The sequence below is a fragment of the Trichogramma pretiosum genome, unplaced genomic scaffold (assembly GCF_000599845.2).
Source record: "Trichogramma pretiosum strain Unisexual culture from Peru unplaced genomic scaffold, Tpre_2.0 scaffold26, whole genome shotgun sequence".
In the NCBI taxonomy this organism is placed as follows: Eukaryota; Metazoa; Arthropoda; class Insecta; order Hymenoptera; family Trichogrammatidae; genus Trichogramma; species Trichogramma pretiosum.
Window position 1 is genome coordinate 325,071 of NW_019641640.1, and position 24,431 is coordinate 349,501.

Sequence of the window (24,431 nt, forward strand, 5' to 3'; positions counted from 1 at the left end):
CTACGAATTTTACCTTGAATCGAAAAAAAAGCGAAACAAAAAAAAACAAAACAATCGAGTATAAGGAATCGAAGCGTCATTAAAGGCGATCGATCCTTCGAAAAAACGCGCGCGCGAGAGCTGATAATTTCGCCGTCGATTGTAGAAAAGCCGAGTCGCGAGACCGTAACTTTACACGCAACACGCGATGTTATATAGGATATATATAATAAAAGCTGCTGCTGCTGTGCATGGTATATGTATAAAAAAGAAAGACCTGCCGATACATCGATTGCGCGTGTGTGCGTGTGAACTGCGTGTCCATGAGAATAGGGTGTACCGAGTAGGCTGCTGCTGTATCCACGAGTACCGCAAGTGCGGAGTCTCAAGTTTCTGTGTGCGCGCGTATAAGTGTATGTGTGTGTGTGCGTGTGTGTGTTTAACATGAAACACACTCTATAATACAGACTGTGTGTAAGTCTGAAGTCTCTCACTCTAGTCTCTCTTTCGTACATAATACACATATTCTGCGCGTATGTATCGCAAATGCAGCGCTCGGCGCGCTCGATCAAGTACATGTACACTGGCGTTTCACGCATATATGGTGGTGTACTGTGGTATATATAAATATACATAGAGGCATAGGCTTCGAGGCACAGCGGCTCTCCGCCGATGATAATGACTACGCCACGTCCCCTCTGTCATCGAGCTCCTTTCTGGCGCGTTTGAGATATTAAAATGTCGTAGTCGTCTCTGCCCTGCAGTCGCGTTGAGATTTAAACGCGCCACGAGAACATTATCAGACCCGATTTGCACCGAGTGTACTGCTGCTGCTGCTGCTGCTGCTGCTGCTACTTGCTGTCGTGGTGTCTCTGTGTGTATGTGATAGTACAGTACATATACAGCCCACTACGTATATCTATATGTGTGCGAACGTGTGCCTATATAGTGGTCATCGGCATTAGGGGCTGTGGCTGCTGCTGCTGCTACTGCTGCTGCTGCTCCGCAACGAGAGATCTGCGTTCAGCTGCCACCATTACAGCAGCTCCGACGTCGCTGATAATTTCGCGATGTCAAGAACTTTGCGTTCCGATCGCTGCGATTTCTTCAATATCATCGGTGATAGTGTAACGAAGGCAACCGCGCGTCAAGTCCCAAGCTCGCCAGTGTATCACGCAGAATCGAGGCGAGGAGCCTCGACGACGTCTTCGCTCCGTTTTGTACATAGCAGTTTATCGCGAACTTAACCTGTACGCCAACGACCAAGAGAGAGAGAGAGAGAGAGAGAGATTTCACAGCCAACCCGAGTGTGTATGTACGCGAGGATCGTATACACACACGCAGCAGAGCTCCACAAATCGTATACAACATTGCCTTACACGCCTCTTTTTGCTGTTAATTCGATTCACGGCAATAGCATTTATTAGGTAAGTCGATTAGAATTTGTGCCTGTGTGCTAAACACGATTTTTGGTGACTAACTCAGACCACTTCCCCTCCCCGTTGATTCCGCTGCAACAAAATTTATAACAAAGCAAAGATCTATACTTTGTTTAGCGATATAGTTTGTTGAATTCACACGTTGCATTTGTTAAAGTTATTTATTTTCTCTAATTTTTTTTCTATTTCACCATATGTACGACTTCTAACATCAACAACAAATCATTACTGCTTCTAGCTTGGTCCATGAAAAACAAATTGTCCTCTCTGGGTCATTAACATTTGCAACATAATTTACTCCTGCACATTGAATCATTTTCATGTACAATCATATTAATTGTCAAACATTTATTATTTTGTATATGTGTAGTAAAGTAATTACTCATTCTATTGTCAAATTGATGCTGCATTTTTGACAGTTGATCAAAGCTGATAAAATACAAACAATCAACAATTGTCTTGTCAATTGATTATCTTCTACTGTGCTGTGCATAGACTTGCAAGCAAATGATCTAGCTTGTAGTTTAATAATGTATCAATTGATAAAAACTACTCCATTACTCCGTGCTTGAATAAAATTTATTGAAGTGAAGGAAAAAAAATAAAACTGCAGCATTGATCAAATGAATTCTGTGCAAATGTCAAACATTGCACTTTACAAAAAGTGGCTATTATCATCAATCTTTTGTGATAAAACGTGAATCATTGCGGGCTCCTTTTCCGAATGAATAGGCCACTCTCTCTCTCTGACGCACAACTTTTGTACTCGAATGTTGTATGCATTTTATATAAATCAAACGATCTCGATCGTGTTTTCGTGCGTGTATGTGTGCGGGCGGTGTATATACGGTTTCGGTTATACAGTCAGTCGTGTATCTATATATCCACGGCCCAGAGAGATGCATAGCATGTGCGTGCTTGACTGCGGCCGACCGACTGTACACACAGACACACACAATGGTCATACCTTTAAACTTTTCAGCGGCGACGTTTGGGCCACGGTCAGAGACCTCTATTTATATTGTTTTGTTGCTCTCGTACATTTTTCTACGCACGCAGACGTCGTCGCGTCCAGAAAGCAGTGCATTATATATAGAGTGCGCTGATGGTGTGTGTCTCTCTTTCTCTCTCGCGATCTATATAGATATATGTGTGTGCGTTGTGTGTTTGTAAAGTATGCATGCGTTGGTCGTCGTCGTCGTCGTCGTCACCTCCATCGTCATCACGTGTGCGAGAAAGAGAAAGACAGCGGCTGCGGCGGCGGCGGTGGTGGCGGCGGCGACAGTAGTGATTCACAATATGCATGTGTGTATACGTACATAGACGCGCGTCGCGCGGAGGCTTTTATGTGTGTTAAATAGCGCTTATATATGTAAAATATGCACATGCTCGTATATAAACGCATTGAGGCAGCAACAAACACAGGAGAGTATTAAACGCGGACGTCGCGAGAGAAAGAAAGCGAGAGTTTAGACACAACAACGATACATCCATAGCACTTACATATACAATCGGAGCGAGAAGAAAAGAGATATATAGAGCGGGAATAAGCGCATTAGATAAGGTGATAATCGCGTACAAAGAAGAGCGCAGCAGCAGCAATCTCCGTTATACATACATACGACGCGTGTGTATTATGCGTGTGGGTACGTAAGTGTGTACAATTTGATACAGCTAGCAATATTATGAGAGAGAGAGCCGTATAGCATATATCTACGCCTGTGTGTAACGAGTGCTTGCAAGTGCCGGAGTCAGAAAAGTTGATATATAGTGTGTAACACGTAGGAGGCCTCTATGTATACAAGCAGGAGGGCTAAATGCACATTATAATATAGCGGCGCAAGCATCTATATTCTATATGTATGTACATACACCGAACTCCGAAGAGTGTCGTCTGTATACGGTACAATATAATATAGAACGTGTCAGTGCGACTAATACAGCGAACGCGAAAGCAGCGGGCGCGCGCGTGTGTATATAACATATCGAGAGTGTGCGGGCGAAAGAGTGCGAGCAAGAGAAAGAGAGACGTCGTCGTTGGCTTTCGACGTTATCACTCGCTTCGACGAGTTTCTGCTGATGCGTTGCAGTGAGTACATCATGCTATATATACCGCTCTACTGCAGATTCCTGCTGCATCGTTGAAAGAGATTCTAATGCACAATATTACAATAACGTACATCGTTCCTCGCGAGTTCAATTTTCTTCGTTAAAAGTGTTGAAACAACCAAGGACGACGACGACGCGACATGTAGCATTATAAGTGCGTGTGCGTGCGTGAATGTGCGATGTATACCCGCCTGGCAGTGGGTGCATCGAGTGCAGCACAAGCATGACTATCGGTTTATTGGTTTGTAACAACAAACGCATACGAGTACGCGCTCGCGGATACATATAAACCGAAACGACACACACACACACACGCACATTAGGTATACAGACACCGGTGACTCTGCGCGCGCGATGGGCAATGATCATTCGGTCTCCTCTTGTTGTATATCAGTATCGGTGCAGCAGCAGTCAGCAACGGCAGTATAATATTTTAGTAGCTATGCCGAGAGAAAGAAGCGTGTATGGTAGCGGATTCGAGGAATATTAGTCATCGTCGTCGTTGTGCGCGCCACAGTGTGTGTGTGGTGTGTTCTGTGAAAATAATTCGACCGAGAAAGCAATAATAATTTTTTTATAGATTATCGTTAAAACGTAGCCGCTCTCGTTCCAATAAACAAGGCAAAGCCAACGATCAAGGGTAACGCACACAGTCGACGACTGCAGCAGCAGCAGCAGCAGCAGCAGCAGTGTATTATCCTATTTATAATCTAATGTGTTTTTATCTCTGCATCGTAATTTTACGATAATATAACTCCGATATATGTTGACATCGATATCGTCTCGCTTTTCCCCCCTCGTCGTTATTATAGTCGTCTGCTGTATATGATACACTACTTCTTCTTACCCTTTCTAAATAGATACGCAGCTGTCAAGTAGGGTTTACGAGTCTATTTCACAACTAATTGGTAATGACTTAGTTTTCGATATGACCCGTTGTACTTGGAGATTATATTGTTCCTTGTATGTTACGTATTATAATGTGTAAAAAAATTTTAATCGTATATTCCGAAACATCGATAGGATCAATACTATGCCCTCTGAACCTTATACGGATTTTACCAGTCCTCCGACTGTGCGTGCATTAGAATATTTTATTCCGCACGAATTAATCGAACGAACGTACGAACACGAACGAGGAACAAAGATAAAGAATGAAATGTTGCATGGTATTATCACTGCCAGTCGTGTCCGTTCTTCTCTCCTTCCCTACTCTCCTCGCTTCAACTTATTATGCTCGCCTCTCCGTCACGGACTGCATTCTTTTACCACTAAAAGCGAAAATACGTCGTCGTCGTCGTCGTCTCATTTGGACCGCTCGATTCGAGCGAATTCCCGGCATGGTATCAGCTCACGCACGCGTTCATTTCGAGAAAACCCATTTTTGTGATAAAAAAACTGTTGTAAACACTACTAACCGCAAATGCTATTTTACAAAACTTATGCGTTCTCTCGCGGTACGCGGCTTTTACGCGTCTATCTATCTATGGCTACGATTCGGCGGAGATACGCGACCGATGACAAAATTCATTTACTCCTTCATCGTGTGACGCGTTATTGAGCGTCCCGCTGCGTCTATACGGACTTTTCGTACAAATTTCAAAATAAAAGAAGCGTCCTGGGGGATCGGCACCAATAAGATAGAAATCTATTCTTAAAACTCGTTTGATCCTGCGCTGAGATTACACTGGAATTTCAATATGTAAATCAATTTCCGGTTCGATGTCATGTATGTGTGCGAAACCTACCGTTCGGAAATACAGCGTGTGTCGGCCGTTTGAAAATCTTTTGAATCTTTGCACTCATTCAGACGATATACGCGAATTCGCGTCATTGGCAATATAAATTTTCATCGCACACAAAGGACCATTGTAGTAAAGTACGTGTTGTTATTTTTCCCCCAGATAAAAAACGAGAAAGATGGCACACAACTTGACGCCGAGCGTCAACTGCTCCCTCGACGACATCGATCTGAACGCGCTCAAGGACCCGGCCGGCATATTCGAGCTGATCGAGGTCGTCGGCAATGGCACCTACGGCCAGGTGTACAAGGGCCGTCACACGAAGACCGGCCAGCTGGCCGCCATCAAGGTCATGGACGTCACCGAGGACGAGGAGGAGGAGATCAAGCTCGAGATCAACGTGCTCAAGCGCTACTCGAATCACAGGAACATCGCCACGTATTACGGGGCCTTCATCAAGAAGTCGCCGCCGGGCAAGGACGATCAGCTCTGGCTCGTCATGGAGTACTGCGGCGCGGGCTCCGTGACGGATCTCGTCAAGTCGACCAAGGGCCAGAGCCTCAAGGAGGAGTGGATAGCCTACATATCACGCGAGATCCTGCGCGGTCTCAGCTACCTGCACAGCAACAAGGTCATTCATCGCGACATCAAGGGCCAGAACGTGCTGCTGACGGACAACGCCGAGGTGAAGCTCGTCGATTTCGGCGTGAGCGCCCAGCTGGACCGCACGATCGGCCGGCGCAACACCTTCATCGGCACGCCCTACTGGATGGCGCCCGAGGTCATAGCCTGCGACGAGAACCCCGAGGCCACGTACGACAACAGAAGCGACCTCTGGTCGCTGGGCATCACCGCCCTCGAGATGGCCGAGTCGCAGCCGCCGCTCTGCGACCTCCACCCGATGAGGGCGCTCTTTCTCATTCCGCGCAATCCGCCGCCTCGTCTCAAGTCCAAGAAGTGGGCCAAAAAGTTTCACGGCTTCATCGAGACGGTACTGGTCAAGGACTATCATCAGCGCCCCTACACGGAGCAGCTGCTCAAGCATCCCTTCATTAGGGACCAACCGACGGAGAGGCAGGTGCGAATCCAGCTCAAGGACCACATCGACCGATGCAAGAAGCGCAAGCAGGAGAAGGAGCGCGACGATTACCGATACAGCGGCAGCGAGAACGAGGACGACGAGCCCGCCATCGCCGGCGAGCCCTCGTCCATCATACAGGCGCCCGGCGGCGATACCCTGCGTCGCAACTTCCAGCAGATCCAGGAGGGACGCACGCTCTCGCAAGATCTGCCCATCATGGGCCATCACGGACCGCAGGTGCCGCCGCCGAAGGAGCCGCCACAGAGCAGGCGTCCGGCCGAGCGACCGAAGGAACCGGAGCCTCGACCTGCGCTACCGCATCGGTTGATAGTCGTGCCGGATCCTCATCCGCCGTCACGTCCGTTGCCACCTACCCCGAAGGACGACCCGCGCTTGCCACCGTCGCACAAGGCGCCCACGCCGCCCTCGAATCACCACGCTCAGTTGCCGAGCAGCAGCAGTCACAGCGCTGGTGGCGCGGCCGGCGCGGCTGGTCAACGCAACAGCCACGTGTTCAAGCCCATGGCCCTGATGATCGAGAGCGACAGCGACGACGACATGGAGGAGCCCGTCGGCGCGGGTAACAACCGCAACGACGGCACCCTGCTGGCCAGCGATCCGCCCAAGCCGTTGCCACAGCTCGACGAGTCGCCCGGACCCGCCGCGGCGCCGCGCAGCGCGCCCAATCGTCCGCTGCCGCCAACTCCCGACGAGGAGGGCGCCGCCGAGGGACAGGCCCCGCCACCCGCCGCCAAGCGACCCGAGCGCGCGTCCCGACCGCCGCCCTCGTCGGACTTCCAGAGGCTGGACTCGCCGGGCTCGCGCACCAGCTCGGTTCTGCCCGACCTGCTCACCTCGTCGCCGGGTCAGCGTCAAGACAAATCCATCAGCGAGGAGTACCGGCAGGCCGTCAAGTCGCCTCCGCTGGCTCTGCAGCAGAAGCAGCGCTCGTTCCTCACGTTCGGATTCGGTGCTGGTCCCGCGCGACGCGAGTCGCACGTCAACGTCAACGTCACGCCCACCGGTCACGACATGGGCAGCGACACACCCGAGATACGCAAGTACAAGAAGCGCTTCAACAGCGAGATACTGTGCGCCGCGCTCTGGGGCGTCAACCTGCTCATCGGTACCGAGAACGGACTCATGCTGCTCGACCGTAGCGGTCAGGGCAAGGTGTACCAGCTCATCAGCAGGCGACGCTTCCAGCAGATGGAGGTGCTCGAAGGCCAAAATATTCTCGTAACCATCAGTGGCAAGAAGAATCGCGTTCGCGTTTACTATCTCAGCTGGTTGAAGAGCAAGATTTTGCGTACCGACGGACACAGCGAACAAGTGGAGAGACGAAACGGTTGGATCAACGTCGGCGATCTGCAGGGTGCAGTTCACTTCAAAATTGTCAAGTACGAGCGAATCAAATTCCTCGTAATCGCCCTGAAGGAGTCCATCGAAATTTACGCCTGGGCGCCGAAACCCTATCACAAGTTCATGGCTTTCAAATCATTCGGTGAATTGGCCCATCGGCCACTGCTCGTCGATCTCACGGTCGAAGAGGGCACGCGTCTCAAAGTCATCTACGGCAGTACCGATGGTTTCCACGCCGTTGATCTCGACTCCGCCACCGTCTACGACATTTATTTGCCCAAGCACACGCAGGGACCCATAAGTCCGCACTGCATCGTCACCCTGCCCAACAGCAATGGCATGCAACTGCTCCTCTGCTACGATAACGAAGGTGTCTACGTGAACACTTACGGCCGAGTATCCAAGACCATGGTTCTTCAGTGGGGTGAAATGCCCACGAGCGTCGCTTATATCGGCATCGGACAGATCATGGGCTGGGGAAACAAAGCCATAGAGATTCGCAGCGTCGAAAGTGGACATCTCGATGGCGTTTTCATGCACAAAAAAGCTCAACGCCTGAAATTCCTCTGCGAGCGCAACGATAAGGTCTTCTTCTCGTCGGCCAAGGGCGGAAGCTCGTGTCAAATTTACTTCATGACTCTCAACAAGCCCGGCATGGCCAATTGGTGATCAAATTTTCTACGTTTCCAGAATTTATACTCTAGCCAGACCCTCACCTCCATGCGTACTCTCATTAGAAACAAATTTCAATTGAAAGTACCCCGTGAGGCAGAAAAACAAATCAACCTAGGGAATGTACGCTGTTCCCTACCAAATGCTCAATTTTTAAAAAGTTACATAAATAAGGTACTGAAATGGCTAACGAAGGGTATCCACCTCTAGCTGTCAAATGATAATGTTTATTACTAATTTTTTTTATCATTTATATTGAATTCTTACAGTTATAGTAATTGCCATTCTCTGTATTTAATCGGTTCTATCCGAATTGTGGTATCAATTGTAGCTATTACGAGTTGCATTAAATATCGGGCACACAATTCTTATTATGAGAATATTAAGACCAAATTGACTGAATTCAAAAGTATGGTCAGCTGAGGATGCGTAAGCAAGCATCCTACTCCTTGTCAAACCAAAAATATTGATTCAATGAAGCAGAGAAAAATATAAAGAAAGTCAACAATTTCTTATGTTCACATTAATTAGCGAAAATTGCATTATTTAATTAACGGTTTTGTACCTGTGGTACTGAAATCGTCTTTAAAATTCATATATTTATAAATTATTTTTTAGAGTTTATTCTATGTAAATTGTCTTGTTTTGGAGTTTGAAGACTATGTATAACAATTATAATAATTTACTTTTTTATTTATTTGAAACCGTTAAATTGTTATATAACAAAGTACTTACGAAATTAACCGGATTCTCACACGATCAAATGGTTATTTTTAAGTATCGCTTGAGTCTTAATGCATAAAAAAAATTTCGCACCATTATTTCTAATGTTAATAGTATCAAAACCAATGATTTGTGCTTTTCAAATTTATTCAGATTATAATGTGAATACTAATGTAAATAGTTTTAATTTCTAAGAGCCAAACATTCAGTGAAATAATTTTCTGATTAGTAAGGGTTATTTGTATCAATGTAAATGGATGGTCGTGAAAAGTCATGCAATATGTGTTTAAACCATTTTTATCTGTTGTCAAGTACCATGACTGCTAAAAGCTAAAATTTATGTTATAATTATAGCTTTATTTTCTCTTACTAATAAAAACTCACATTTTTCATAATAAGAACAAATTATAGTAACTTTTTTATTTATTACTTCATAAGATAGCATTATATTTTATAAATATAACAATGATAAATTTTTTATATTATACAACAGTAAAGTATACTCAACTTATAAAGTACTGAGTTCTTGAATGATTTTATACCATTTTGGTGTTATTTCAAATGGTCGAATTTTATATCTCTTTCTTTTTATAGTACATATTACAGACACATTTTTATAAACCTTTGTATAAATCACAATTTTTGTAAACTCGTAATTGTAAGATTTTTGTTGTGTTAATTTTAAGGACCATTTAAGAAATCAAATTCAAAAACATAATCAGGCTTTTTTAATATTCTTTTATAAATGATAACGTGAAAAAAGGGCGTTTTGAATATAATGTTTTCTAATAAAACTATTGCAATGTCATAGAAGCAAATTTATCTACTGGCAAAAATAATAAAAACGAAAAATTATAATCACATACTAAGAAAAAAATCTCATGAATTCTTATACACTGAATTCTATAAACTTTTGTAAGGATAACTTCAAATATAATGAATTTTAATGTAAAATACTTGTTAAAGATTCAAAGTGTAAATGTTAGTGATTAAATGTAGAGTTGTAGGTTGACATTCTGTACCAAGATCGATGGTAAATTATGTGACTCCAAATACCACAATAAGAATGGAGTACCTGACTTCAAGTGTGCTGAATCAAATCTAAGAACTGCCCGTAAAATAGTTGTTCAGTTTTAGTCAAAATTTGAAGTCAGTGCTATAAGAGTTTAGTGAAACTTGCGTTCTTAGATACATTTTTAATCACTTAGCTACTTTAAAAGTTTGTTAAGAACTCAAAAAAAGCGTATGGTCGGTCAGCTTTGATGAAAAAAAAATACATTTTCAAAAATTTTTATTAAAAGCTTTTTAGCCATTTTAAAATTATATTGTATTGATCCTTACCTATTTTCACACGACTACTATCGTTAAGATTATTTGATAACTTGTACATTTTTTAGTTTAGGTTGGATACTGATTGATTATAATGTTTATTAAAGTCCAACTTGTTATCTACAAAAATATGCATTTCTCAGTGTGAACCCTTTCGACGCTCTTACATTTCGTGATATTTATATTTAATCATTTGTTCTGCCAAATTTATCGAAAATATGTGACTTTGTTTAAATAAATAATAGTTAAGTGTTAAAATGATTTGAATTGTTCATTTCTTTTGCTTTGTTAGATATTTTTGGATAATGATTCAAAAACAGTCATTTTTTATAGTTTAAAGTCAAAGGTAAGTTTAAGGAAGTTTACATAGTTATGCAATTTATAAAATGTATTACGATTTATTCGTCTATAAAATCATTCATACAAATACAATTATTTTTTAGTTAATGATATTGCATTTATTATAGTAACTCAAGTGCCATGGAGAAAATATGACTCTATAAAATATTGCACTTATTTTAATTTTATACAATATTTCTAAAACAAAATATTTCGTCGTAAAAAAAATATATTCTATTTACAAATTTGGATGTTGCTTAAAATAGTTATTTCACCTGATAATAGGTGTAAAATAATTACGTACTATCCGTACGTACAGAAATCCGTAATAATCTCGTTCACGCGTAATAGAAAACACTTATTCGATAAAACTTAATCGAATTTTTAGTGGAGTGCATCATCAAATTGCATTTGCTTACAAAGTTATTGAATTATACTAAATTTATAACTATCTACTGACTGAATACAGTTTCCAAAGTGGTTACACTTAAATAAATACAGATCATGAAACATCAGTTAACAAACATATTTCAACATTTAAAATAAAAATTACTTTGGTTTATCATTTATCATTTCAGTCAATAAGTTTGCATTTCTTGACTCATAGTCATAAGAATCGCATCATCAGGATGAGTATAACTTGCCAAATCTGAAAGATAATTTTTATTTTCAAATTCCAATAAATTTTAATAACGTAGGATTGTGTAATTGAAAGAAAATAAGCAAGATTTTTAAAAAATAAAAAATACTGATTGCATTTTAATAATATTCAAAAAAAATTCTATAACAATTTTAATATACAATATAGATTTTAGATTTTTCTACATGCAATTAATCTAACAATTCACTCACGAGTGTGGCCTTGTTGCAATGGGTATGCTTTGATTTTTCTTAAAATCAATTGGAACATCCAAAAAATGGCTAACCATACAAGTGCTCCAACTGAAAATATTCTGAAAACAGTTTCTCCAGAATACTTATTCATAAGGAACCCACAAATTAGAGTCCCCATAGAAACACCTAAAACCATTTTTCGTTATTATAAAAATACATAAAAATTCTCAAAATATTGATGCATTAAATTATTTTTTTACCAATTCCTTCAAAAACTCCTCCTACTAGACCTTGGATGGTGGCTTTTGTCCCAGAAGGTGCTACTTTATCACCATAGGATGCCATTGTTGGCCAACACAAGCCAAGTGATGGACCATGTAAAACTTCCGTAATTAAAAACAGCCAAGGGTTACGAATCAAACTATAAGCCATGAATCTAAAAAAATTAATCAATAAGTTTGTTGAATTGGTTTTATACTTGCAGTGAAAAGTGATAAATACCTGATTGAATAAACAATTAAAACAAGACTCATAGAATTAATATGGCCTATCTTTTTGAGTATGTTATTCGATAAAAAATTAAAAAGCATTTCTCCTATAAAACATTGCACCCCGGTCATTAAACCTTGTAAAGTTTTTATCCATTCTAAATCGGGCCCTTGAGTTTTCTCTTCAGTGTACCAGAAAAGAAAATTCCATACAACTCCTGTACACATTCCTGCTCCCACACACCACCAAGCAAATACTAAAACTCTGCTTTCTGATACTATTGACCATATTTCTTCTAATACAGATGGCTCACTGGAGTCAAGATTTTCCTGAAATTATTAATTTCATTTAATTGAATGTATGTTGAGAAATGTAAAAAATTAAATAGTACAAAAATTTACTGTTTTAAGTTGAGTCGAGAATAAAACATCAAAAGCCATGGCTATTAACATCAAATAAAATATACATGAGTAATCCTTTATTTCACTTCCATGACTGAAAAGATCTATCAAGTATCCTGCACTAATGCCAAATATTCCTACTCCAACACTACCCCACATTCTTTGTTTTCCATAATCTTTATTAGAATCATTACCTGTAAAATTTAAGAATATTAATTAATATGATAATAATGTTGATGAAATTATAGTGTCATAGAAGTACTTACCTAATAAGTTAAAACATATGGCATCTGCAATACTAACTACAATAGCCATACCAACCCAACTCACAATAGAAGCCCACAAAAACCAATAAAAATTTCTACTGTATGATTCAGTTTTTGGATAATTTTCCATCAAGTCATTTTTGATCATTTCATCCAAGGAAGGAATATTTGGACATTGTACTGAACAAGGCATATTAAAAGAGTATTCATCACAGAAAGTTTTATGTTTAGTGCCTGAACCAATTGCAGCACTAGCTATTTTTATTTCCAGACAAGAACCTGGATACTGTTTTGATGGCACTGATAACATATCAATAGTGTTGAAATATGCATCAAATTCAATATTTTGAAGGGTGTTTATTTCTTCAGGTTTTATAGTTTGATTACAATATTTCCAATCAATATTCCAGGTACGACACATCCCTTCATAATCTGTGAAGTTAGTTACTTTACATGTCAAGTGACAGCTTGTATTTCTATCTTTTCCTTTGTATTCAAATGTAGAATTGGAGCAGATATTTAAAAAAGTATCTCCATTACATTTCAAAGTAGCATTTTGATTAAAATCTAATTCTGGTATAAAATTCATAACTAAAAACGCTATGGCTAGGACAATTTGAAAGATAATAAAAAATTGTTTGTGCAATTTGAATCTATCAGCAAGGCCACCAAATAAGGGTTTTGCCACCAACCCCGTGATGGGAAGTAGCGCATAAATCGATCCAAAAACTGATGCGGAAAATCCCAATTGCTTTGCGAACGTCGGCAAAAATTGCATCATAGGACCGGTAGCTGAAACGATAATAAAAAATTTTATTTAGAGTTAATTTTATAGCACAACATTCATTAAAAATAAAAATAAGTCAACGTTGTCATTGCAAGACGCAGTTTTATATAAATTCTTAATGGCCAAATTAGATTTTTGCATTTCGTTAATAAATTATCGCGGTAAAAACGATTTCGCTGTGATCAAATTAATTGACTCAATTGTGGCATTGTCAGTTGATTGATTTTTAAATTTAATAAAATTTTATGACATAATTGTAGAGTTATCTCTTGAAACGACGACGATTAAGCTATCTCGCCATCATTAGACAAGTTTCTTATCGTGTCATTCATTATTAATATTTTTAGTTGATGTTCTATATCAGTGTGGAAAATTCAAAAAATCGTTCTTACGCAGTGAGCACTGATACTGAATAACCTCTAAAATATTGGAACGATACCAAAAGCAAATGCATTTGTAACACATTTTTTAAGCACGTGCAATTAAAAATGTCATTGCACTCACCTGCATTGAAGAAAAAGTAATGCGCCTTCATGGGCATCAGATCTCTGTTCAAGCGTGAGAACATTTTGAATCGGTTTTACGTCCACAGTCATAAATTGAGAAGCCCAAAAAACGTCCTAAATATCTCGTGCTGCAAGCGGCTCGCGTGTTGTGTGCTGTCCACTTGTGTATGCACTTGCTGCCGAGGGTGAATTACGACTACGAGCAGCCTATTGTACTCCCATTATTGTGTATCGAGCAGACACATGCGCCGTCCACTGTATACAGGCGGCTCCGAGCACCAAAAAAAAAACAACACCGAGCCGAAATTTACTCGGTCACGCGCGCATCGGCAATTAAACCCGAACTGACTAATTGACAGTAGTGTACGCAAAGCAGCTCGAGCTTGGCAGGAGATATTATTTTCAATTAGTTTGGATAGGTCCCCTCTCTGTCTCGCGGCATATCGATGGGAATTCGGAGTTTTATTGTTTCCTGATACGTCTATCGCGTGATAAACCGAAGCGAGCTCTGCTGCCACATTATTATTATCTTATATTATATGATTTTAATGTGTAGGCTGCTCCGCGTCGCGCGTTCACTGCTCACCCGCTCATATATATGCTATATTATGATGGTAGACGGTATATAGACACACTGACATGGATTGTGTGTGGACACTCTGTGAGGCACGGCGCGAAAGGCGAAAATCTGCGCGCGGCCGTCGTCGATGTAGGGGAGGAATGAACTCCCCGCCGCCGAGTGCCGAGCGGTGGCATAATTTCGCGGCGAGGTGGGGAAATTTCAGATTTATTTTATAGTACCATTACTACTACTATACATCAAACTTGCTGCATGTGCTGTTGTTCGGCAATATAATCTGCGAGTGTCAGTGTGGTTATTCGTATTGCTCTCTCTTTCTCACTGTCTTTGTGTGTGAGGCCGAGAGAAGGGGGCTTATGCCGCAAGAAATCGCCGAGCACGTGCCAATGCTGCTGCTATCTTTTTTATACAGTAAGCGTTTACTAATAGGAGTTTATATAGATATATAGGCGCATTTATAAAGATACGATAATTAAGCCGCGTTTGTTTTGATCGTTTACGTCGTACGTGCATACTGAATAATTTATCATTTGTTTACCTATAGATCGACGCACTATCTTTACAATATGAGCAAGCGAGTCAAACTTGATTCTCTCCTCAAAGCAGCGGCTTTTCAACCTGCGACCAAGAGAAAATTACCTGGCAGGAAAAAGGCCGCTGAAACTGCAGAAGCTGTTGAACAAACTGATAACAAGGATAAAGGAAATAATGAAAAAGTCGAGGTCAAGAATAAGACCGTTGCTAAAACGAATAAAAGAAAGAGTCCCGTGAAGAAGGACATCTCTGTTAAAGTAGAAGATTTCAGTGACAGTGCTGAATGCGCTGCTACAACCACGAAGACAATACAACCGGAAAAAATTAAGTCTACGAGAGGGAAAAGAAAATCGACTGAGGATCAAGATGCCAAAGAGAATAACGGTTCCGAGCAATGGTTTCCAAAAAATTGGGAGCAAACTTTGTTCAATATCAGAAAAATGCGTGAAAGTCAAACAGCTCCAGTAGATGAAATGGGTTGTCATAAATGTGCTGATGATGAAGCCAGTGGACCAGTATTTAGATATCTATCCCTGGTATCTCTAATGCTCAGCAGTCAAACAAAAGATCAAGTTACTCATGCGGCTGTACAGCGCTTAAGAGAAGCCAAGAAATGTACACCAGAAAGTATTATTAGTGTACCGGATGCGGAGCTGGAAAAACTAATATATCCTGTTGGTTTTTATAAGCGTAAAACGCAATACCTAAAAAGTGTTGCTAAAATTCTGATTGAACAGTACAATAGTGATATTCCAAAAACAATCAAAGATCTATGTAAATTACCAGGTGTAGGTCCAAAAATGGCTCATATTTGCATGCAAGTGGCCTGGAACGAAACAACTGGTATTGGTGTTGATACCCATGTTCATCGTATCAGCAATAGACTTGGTTGGGTCCAGAAGCCAACGAAAACTCCAGAAGATACAAGAATGGCTTTAGAAAAATGGTTACCTAAGGATTTGTGGGCCGAAGTGAATCATTTGCTTGTTGGTTTTGGGCAAGAAATATGTCAGCCAGTTAGGCCTAAGTGTTCTGAATGTATTAACAAAAGTATTTGTCCTTATACTGGAAAGAAATATGAGTTCTAAGTGTTTGTTTATTTCATTATTTTTTTTGTTTTGTAATTGTGTCACAATGATTGTTTTTGAATAAGTAAATTTATAGTTTTGTACTTTTTCATAAAAATTTTAATTTTATTTACTCCTGTCAAACAAAAAAAAAACAATGTTAGTTTACCCAAATATCAAAAGTATATCACAGCACTTAATATTCTTGTAGTCATAATTTTTATCACACAAGAAAATGTAATTAATATCTTGTAACGTAATAGCATCCTATCTTTAAAGGCTACGTCGCGTGTCTTGCTCTGCTTCAAAATGAAAATATTTACGCGCTCAACTCTTACGTGACATCTGATTTGTGCATTTTGGCATTTCGGCCGCGAATAAACGCATTTCGCACATTTTTTACGAAAGATAAACAAAATCGACAGACTCGTCACTCGCTACATTGAATTAAATTGTGATTTAATTCGATGGCAACAGCGCCCTCCCTGAGCCATCGTTTTTCTTATTATTCTGCACATATACAAAAGTGTATACAGTGAAATTGCAAGTATGGTACAACACTGATACGTGTTGATTGTAGATGTATGTAACGTCGCACGCATGCACACACCAATACGAGCAGTTGGCCAATTGAAAATAATGCAGCGAGCAACCTATCTCGTGAAACGCTAATAAAACTTGATAGTTTGTTATTCCGGTGCGTGCGTAGTTGAATTTCGAGGCTGCTATTTCCATCGGACGTTTAAATCGACCGATGCTCAAGACACTTTTGCGTATCTGAATCGGAGCATTCACCCTTGCTTCGATAAGCGTCAAGAAGAACGTGTCTGGGAATAGGTCAGCTTACAGGTGCTTCATAAAAATACCTCGAAGAAAGTTTATGACGAGCTTAATTTGAGCGTCCGCAGTCGACACAAACTGAGTTGGACGACTGAAGTCTTGTTGGCGTCGTTCTGGCCTTGCTCGATTATAAGAAAAACGTAAAATTGTACGACGCATCGCAGCATCCAGAAAATAAGACGCCTTCAGCATAATGGCGGAAACAAACGGATCAACACTGGGTTCAAACGCGAGAAATGAAAATTTTATCTGTGGTGTGGTTGAAGGTAAATGAATAATAACAATGTTCCTTCAAGTAGAAGTCAAAAAATATCCATTACCTTTTTCTCAGAATATTTTCAGTTTTTCAAGATGCAGTCTCATATTGCTAAAAATAACTTTAGTTTACCCATTTTAGTTAAATAAATGATATTCATTATTTTTGTATTTCAGGATTTTATGGTAGGCCTTGGACTACAGAGCAACGCAAAGATTTGTTCAGGAAGTAAGTAAAATTATCTTTTGATCATCGTAATGCTTGCTCATTTGTAATTTATATTCAATTTTTTTTTTATTAAGGCTAAAAAAATGGGGAATGGATTCGTATGTGTATGCACCAAAAGATGACTACAAACACAGGGCTTATTGGAGAGATTTATATACCGTCGAAGAAGCTGAACATCTGACAGGACTTATTGTAGCTGCTAAGGAGAGTGGAATAGCTTTTTACTATGCCCTTTCTCCAGGTTTGGACATTACATATTCAAATGTAAAAGAAGTTGCTACTCTCAAAAGAAAACTGGAACAAGTCAGCCAGTTTGGATGTCAAGCTTTTGCTCTTCTCTTTGATGATATTGAACCTGAAATGAGTAAAGCTGATAAAGAAGTTTTTCAATCATTTGCCCACGCACAGGTAAGATTGAAAGAATTTGAGAAAATAAAAACTTGCTAATTTTTTAATAATTAATATATTATAGGTCACAATTACTAATGATGTTTTCCAACATCTTGGTCAACCAAGATTTCTACTATGTCCTACTCAATACTGTGCCACAAGAGCAGTACCCAATGTTTCCTCTTCTGAATATTTAAATACTTTAGGGAGCAAGTTAGCAAAAGAAATAGATATAATGTGGACTGGACCAAAAGTTATATCTAGATTATTGACAATAGAGTCAATAGAAGAAATTACTGAAGTACTCAGAAGACCACCAGTCATATGGGATAACTTACATGCCAATGATTATGACCAGAAAAGAGTGTTTTTGGGACCATATTCTGGTAGATCGCCTGATCTTATTCCTAAGCTCCGGGGAGTTTTGACAAATCCCAACTGCGAGTATGGGGCTAATTTTATAGCTATTCACACTTTGGCTCAATGGAGTAGATGCAATGTTGATGGAAAACGAGATCTTAGTATTAGTAAGTTTTACTATTTTTCAATTTTTAAAAAAATAATAAACACATTGGCTTGTATTTTTTAGATGACACAGTATCAGCTGATATAAAACTTGAGACTGAAACGGAAGACGGTGTTGTTGGGGAAGATGTCCCATCAACTCTTTCCCCTAATATGTACCATCCAAGACGAGCATTAAAAAATGCCATCATGGAATGGCTTCCAGAGTTTAATAAAAAACGCACTGCTTACGGGGTAATAGCCAAACCTCAGCCACCAGTAGCCCCTACCATTCCCGTTCCCATCATACCATCATTAAATACATGCATGAGTTTGACGTCGGGTACTACTACGACGACTACAGCATCATCGTCGTCGACGTCACCCACGGTATCAACGACCCCATCAGGAAGCCTGGTTGCTCCAGCAGCAATTGTTGCAAATCAAGCAAACCACTTGCAAGCCTTGGCAGAGGTCTGTTCGAACGTCATTGGTGTCGACAGCTTCCAGCAACCACCCCCAGGACCAGTCATGAACTCTTTGGTATCTGAAACAAAAGTCATAGCTGAACCTGTACCTCTTCCAAGTGTTGTAGCAGCAGCAGCGGCAGCTGCCATGCCTGGTTTAGTTGTTCCTTCTACTGAGCCTATGGATTGCAATACTACTCCAATTAGTTCACCTTCTCATCGTTCTAAAACCCCCGCACAAGAGGACGAAGTCATGGTCGAGAACATATCGGTAAGCACGAATATTATTAACATTAATCTTTTAACACTAACATTAATCAAGGAAAATATTGAGCTAAACTTTACTTTAACAGACGAGTAGCTGTGCATCCGGCAGTATGCAGGTTGAAGTTGAAGGCCAAACATCTCTGACTAACGGTACGCAAATGATCGTTGAGCAGGACGGTGATCAATTGGCAGAAAGTAACGACGGTCACCACGAAACTCAAACGAGCGAAGAAATCGATACGGACAAGCAACTGACGTGCGAAGATCTCTCCTTGCTATGTGATTTGTTTTATTTGCCTTTCGAGCACGGGGGCCAGGGTATACAACTATTGCAAGAGTTCAATTGGCTCAAGAGCAATGCTCATGTATTGATTTACAAATCTGAGGTCGATGAAGAAGCTCGTAAAGCAGACGTAAGTCTTCTGCAAAAACAAGAACTAAAATCAGTAACTTATATCTTATACTTTAAGTGATTATCAAATTTGTAGATAGATGCCTTTATTAATTGTAATTTACCATAGGTTGCTGAATGGCATTCTCGGGCCGCAAAAATAAACGATATGAGCCTCGCTGTGAATCGGCTCCTTCAGAGATTGTCTTTTTGTAACAATAGAGAATTACTATACGATTTATATCCATATGTGTGGGATATGCGCGGTGTTATATCCCTTTTGAATAGTTATGTCAAGTGGCTCGGTAAGTTTTTATTACTTTTCACACTTCTTTCTTCTTTCTTAACACACATCTAACTTCTGCCTTTTGTAAATCTTTCGATAATTCATTTGATTATGATTAACATTTTTTTATGCGAATATAAGGATATTGCTCTTACATATATATTTCATGTCGATCCTTTGGAATAATGGTTGCAAGTATTTAGCTAAAAATGTTAACAAAATTATTTTGTTAAATATTGAAGATAAAATTTCGATATCGAAGGTGAAAATCGAAAAATTTATAAAATAACTTTTGAACTATTGCTATCTGACAATTTTTATGCTTTGATGAAAAAAGTTTCTTAACTTTCATTCCATTTAAAATCCTTAAAAATATTGAAGAAAGTCAATTTATATTTTAAAATGCTGGTATATTATAATTTTGAATTGGAAAAAAATTTTGAATTATTGTTTTTCAAAATATCACATGTGTGCTGTTCAATTAATCAATCTTACAGATTAATTTAATATTAATTCACCTATATTTCAGATTTTAAAAACGTAGCAGCATGGTAAGTTGATTATAAAAATTTAACTTGAATGCTTAATGAAAGATTTGCAAAAAAGTTATGAATTTAAAATGATTCAATGAAAAAAAATATTTTGTTAATGATAGTATTATCAAAAAAAATTGCTTTTTTGCTTCATTGCATTTTTTTCTTATGCACTAAATCAAACAAGATTAAGGCAAATCATTTTACTTATCTGAATGATATGGTGAAATAAATGTAGAATATTTTATTAAAGTTCAACTATATTGTAGGAGGATGCTAACGTTAGTGTACACATAATTTTCAGTTCTCATTGAATTTTTTTTATGAGTTTCATAAAAATCTAAATAATAATCATGCAAAAATCGTGCTTGCTTTTTATAAAAGTTTCAATTGAACAACACAATGAGCTGGGTATATTTTCAACTCTGACTTTAGCACTCTCTTGATCATTAAATATTATGGCAAAATTAATGTTTTTAATCAGCACCAATTAAAATAAAGTTAATTCAGTTCAGAATGATAATTATACTTCACACATTTCAAAATTAATATTTTATTCAATACTAATTTAATCAGATTTATTTGACTGATGCATATCATACTGAATTGATTTTATGAAATACACTCTAACTTAAGTAAGAAAAAATGTGCACTGAATTTCTATGAATAGATGTATTGCATTTGTTTAAAATCAATTTCGGTCATTTTGATTGCCTGTAACGACTTTTACAACTAAAATATTTATCACGAAAATTTTTTATATCATTTAATAGAAATTCATGTAACAGATGAATAAGAAAAATTATTTGACAGCAGCTTCTTCAGAGGAAAGCAAGAACCCCTGAGCAGATTTATAATGTGATATTTATTTTAAAGAATACCAGCTATGAATGTTTATTGACTTTCTAACTTTTTCCGCGTTCATCTCGAAGTTTTTATGACAAAATTTCAACGATTGAAATAAATCAAACAAATCAGGATCTGTGATGCCCTGCAATTTTACTAACAACGACGTCTCTTTTTTCTTTTTATAGCATTTGCCAGATTCCCAGCCACAATCTCTACATTTACCCAAGGAAGCTACACATGTATGATTTTCATCAAATTTTAAGTAACAATTATAATTTTAAACTGTCATAAAAGTTGAAATGATTGACTCACGAGAAATGACAGCTTTTGGAAAATTAAAATTATTTAATATATGAATCTGCTTTAGTAAATAAGTATTTGCATAAGATTTTAATGGGACAAATAATTCATTCGTCATAAGTGCAATGAAAATTTGAATAATTTTTTTATTTAAACAGTTAGTCTTTTTGTAAATTTTTGAAAATCTTCATATTATCTTAGTAATGCACATCACGTCGAGAATCACAGTTGGAGAGACTTTTGTAATTATTTTAAATAGTGCAGACTTTTTAGGATACACCTCATAATCAACAAAGATTTCGTGAAATTATCCTGATACTAATTTACTTTGTTCAGTTTCAGATGAATATATTGTTTTCAGGAATTGAAAATATTTTATTTCAGGTTTTCTTTTCTTCAAAACGTAACTTTTTAATGATGTTTGTCAAAAATTTATGAAAAGACTAACTTTGAATGCACTTTTTTTTAATTTCTGGTGTACTAAGGATATGTGCATTTAAACTTTTCTGGTATAATAACATTTTTGATTTAAAATTTTAATGTGATTACTTTAAGCATCGCGAAATTTGATTCATTACAAAACTTTTCGATAAATTTACAGTGCATTCTTTCATAAAACAATTTTATGCGTCCCTTAAATTTTCGCACGAATGTTTCGTTATTTATTTTTCTGCTATAATATTTGTTAAAATATTCTTATATGTGATACTAAATACTTTTCTATTGAGTAGGGTTTTCAAATGGTTGGAAAGAAACTTTTATGAGTGGAGATCAAGAACCTTGGGTTTTCAGAGGTGGCCTCACAGCAGATTTGCAGGTTTTTAACAGTATATTATTTTTACACACCCTGTTAACATTGTTGTGAGTTGCTTATTTGTGTATTGCAGCGGCTTATACCAGTAGACAGTGGAAATGATTTATTTGTGTACAAAGCACCTGAAGTGCCTACTCATACAATTTACACTATTCGTCCATATCTTCCTACAGATGAAGAGGCTGTTTATTCAGTTTGCAATCAAATAAATAACTCAAGTGCATCTTCTGCTCTGGCTGATAGGTACTAAAAAATATGCAACCATTCTAAGTCAAAATAATTTTTTTTTACTATTAACAAAAATTATAATTATGTTCAGGAATGTCGGAGGATACTTGACTTTGAGCCCAGAGTTCTGTATGGTAATAGAAGACGGCACTGATATCGTTGGATATGTCGTTGCAGCTCTTAATGTTAAAAACTACAATCAAAAACTAGCAGTATCTTGGATACCAGAAATGCAATTGAAACATCCATTACAAAGTATACGAAATGATACATCGGATAACGAAAAAGTAAGAAATTTCACGTCAGATAATCAGATAATCAAAATTATTTCAAGAAAATATCTGAACTGTTAAAAATTATACTTGTTATTTAGGAGGCGATACAATACTTCCACTCATTCGAACCTGATGTTCCGGAAATTCTGTGTCGTCAGCATCCATCTATATTGTCATGTGGACTTCTACCGACAATCACGGATCAATCAGTTTCAAAACGATTGATAACTTGTGTACTAGCTGCTTTAAGAGCTAATGGTAAATTTTCTATTTACAATCGAATGAGTCATGCATTACATTTGATTCTTAATTTCAGGCTCGTTTGGAGTTCATACAGTCATAAAAGTTTCTGACAAAGAAACTCATGATTTTTATTCACGATTGGGTTTCATCGATTTAATTCCGCCTTTGGAAGACAGTTCCACAGCAGTATTGTGCAGAAACTTCTAACGAAAACCCAGCACAATTATTATAATAAGAAAAATATCAGAACCTGTCGGAAGCAATTTGGGTTGTAAATGAATTAATTTTTTTACTAATTTAATGTAAATCAAGAATTTTATCAACTTACAAAAAAATTGTATTATACAATAAGTTCTCGGACATATATCAATGAAGGCAAGAACGCTATGAATATTTATTCATTATCCGTGCTCAAGTATTTTACTTCCAATGTGGTTATTCTTTTTAAACGAATAATGCATGTAATTACTTTCCATTTGGTATTTTACAAAACTTGATGTCGATATTCATTTGATATTGACAATGCAATTTTTTAAATGGATATTCCCAATTATTGTGTCATGTGATTAATTGCTTTAAAAACACTGAATAAATTATATTATGTACATAGTGTTCATTGCATTATTTTCACAGATTGAAACAAAATACTTGAAAGTAAAAGTATTAGTGATACTAGTAAAATGTTTAAGAAACGGTAATGCATCCCGGAAAAATTGTATCAAAGTAGTGAATTGTTTAATCATATAATGCGTATTTCAGTTGTAACTACTATCAAAATTAAAAATTGTTAATTTAATAATTTTGTAAAAATATTCAAAGTTTGCATGATACTTACATAAATTTGTAATTGTTTTAGTTATTTTCAAACTATTCTTACGAAAATCATTCAACTTGATTTAAAAAAAAGGAAATTAAAAGCTTATCCAGGAATTTTATAAGCAATTTTGAGGATTATTCTCGGTCTCATTATTAACCGAAATAGAAATTTTTTAAATGCACTATTAATACAGCTATTAGAAAATTTGTTTTTTATTGTTTATAAAGTTTATCAGATTATATAATTAATTTTTAAAGTTTTTTAAATAGGTACAATACATTGTAATCTTTATGTGTATCTAATTTATTCTCGCTTTACTGAAATATAAAATGTAGCAAAACATGCAAAAATATTGCTATTTATTTCGTAGAATATTTCGAGATTTTCTCGATAAAGTTATTTTTTCGAGAATATAATTTTTTACTTTCTACAGTTTTAGCAAATAAGTATCATGTGTAAGTCTTCATTATACAATAATTTGAATAAAATTGAATGCAAAAATAT

The 24,431-nt window shown here is 38.0% G+C and overlaps 4 protein-coding genes across 8 annotated transcripts; 3 read left to right on the top strand and 1 right to left on the bottom strand.

Annotated features, from left to right (window-relative positions):
* Window positions 1-543: 543 nt before the first annotated feature.
* LOC106652604 (mitogen-activated protein kinase kinase kinase kinase 4) lies at window positions 544-9,825 on the top strand. 3 transcript variants are annotated; one of them, XM_014371662.2, is made up of 2 exons: window positions 544-1,406; window positions 5,432-9,825. In XM_014371662.2, exon 2 carries the CDS (start codon window positions 5,448-5,450, stop codon window positions 8,379-8,381), a length of 2,934 nt encoding a protein of 977 aa, XP_014227148.1. In that variant the 5' UTR covers window positions 544-1,406; window positions 5,432-5,447; the 3' UTR covers window positions 8,382-9,825. The 3 variants fall into 3 exon arrangements, with proteins under 3 accessions (XP_014227148.1, XP_014227150.1, XP_014227149.1); XM_014371664.2 differs by lacking the exon at window positions 544-1,406 and adding an exon at window positions 2,787-3,064; XM_014371663.2 differs by lacking the exon at window positions 544-1,406 and adding an exon at window positions 3,194-3,507.
* Window positions 9,826-11,353: 1,528 nt separating this feature from the next.
* Window positions 11,354-14,718, bottom strand: LOC106652606 (major facilitator superfamily domain-containing protein 6). Its single transcript, XM_014371665.2, has 7 exons — window positions 14,057-14,718; window positions 12,766-13,557; window positions 12,500-12,693; window positions 12,111-12,427; window positions 11,870-12,045; window positions 11,628-11,795; window positions 11,354-11,424 (listed from the first exon to the last, which is right to left on the bottom strand). Exons 1-7 carry the CDS (start codon window positions 14,118-14,120, stop codon window positions 11,354-11,356), a joined length of 1,782 nt encoding a protein of 593 aa, XP_014227151.1. The 5' UTR covers window positions 14,121-14,718.
* A 54-nt stretch (window positions 14,719-14,772) lies between these two features.
* On the top strand, window positions 14,773-16,357 carry LOC106652607 (endonuclease III-like protein 1). Its single transcript, XM_014371666.2, has 2 exons — window positions 14,773-15,049; window positions 15,183-16,357. The coding sequence occupies exon 2, from the start codon at window positions 15,205-15,207 to the stop codon at window positions 16,258-16,260; it is 1,056 nt and encodes a 351-aa protein (XP_014227152.1). The 5' UTR covers window positions 14,773-15,049; window positions 15,183-15,204; the 3' UTR covers window positions 16,261-16,357.
* Window positions 16,358-16,495: 138 nt separating this feature from the next.
* Window positions 16,496-24,430, top strand: LOC106652648 (protein O-GlcNAcase). Of its 3 annotated transcripts, none has more exons than XM_014371734.2 (13): window positions 16,496-17,345; window positions 17,512-17,563; window positions 17,638-17,971; window positions 18,036-18,480; window positions 18,543-19,195; window positions 19,278-19,637; window positions 19,713-19,887; window positions 21,436-21,489; window positions 22,282-22,367; window positions 22,438-22,607; window positions 22,684-22,879; window positions 22,966-23,125; window positions 23,184-24,430. In XM_014371734.2, the coding sequence occupies exons 1-13, from the start codon at window positions 17,273-17,275 to the stop codon at window positions 23,315-23,317; spliced, it is 2,892 nt and encodes a 963-aa protein (XP_014227220.1). In that variant the 5' UTR covers window positions 16,496-17,272; the 3' UTR covers window positions 23,318-24,430. The 3 variants fall into 3 exon arrangements, with proteins under 3 accessions (XP_014227220.1, XP_014227221.1, XP_014227222.1); XM_014371735.2 differs by having other exon boundaries at window positions 18,552-19,195; XM_014371736.2 differs by having other exon boundaries at window positions 16,497-17,345; window positions 19,278-19,604.
* Window position 24,431: the final 1 nt, after the last annotated feature.

Bases quoted from the DNA above. Each gene is read 5' to 3' on its own strand.
- LOC106652604 (XM_014371662.2), top strand. From the start codon at position 5,448: ATGGCACACAACTTGACGCCGAGCGTCAACTGCTCCCTCGACGACATC.
- LOC106652606 (XM_014371665.2), bottom strand. From the start codon at position 14,120: ATGTTCTCACGCTTGAACAGAGATCTGATGCCCATGAAGGCGCATTAC. The intron at 13,558-14,056 runs GTGAGTGCAATG...TTATCGTTTCAG, and splicing joins TTACTTTTTCTTCAATGCAG to CTACCGGTCCTATGATGCAA. The intron at 12,046-12,110 runs GTATTTATCACT...TAATTTTTTTAG, and splicing joins TTAATTGTTTATTCAATCAG to ATTCATGGCTTATAGTTTGA.
- LOC106652607 (XM_014371666.2), top strand. From the start codon at position 15,205: ATGAGCAAGCGAGTCAAACTTGATTCTCTCCTCAAAGCAGCGGCTTTT.
- LOC106652648 (XM_014371734.2), top strand. From the start codon at position 17,273: ATGGCGGAAACAAACGGATCAACACTGGGTTCAAACGCGAGAAATGAA. The intron at 17,346-17,511 runs GTAAATGAATAA...TTTGTATTTCAG, and splicing joins TATCTGTGGTGTGGTTGAAG to GATTTTATGGTAGGCCTTGG. The intron at 17,564-17,637 runs GTAAGTAAAATT...TTTTTTATTAAG, and splicing joins CGCAAAGATTTGTTCAGGAA to GCTAAAAAAATGGGGAATGG.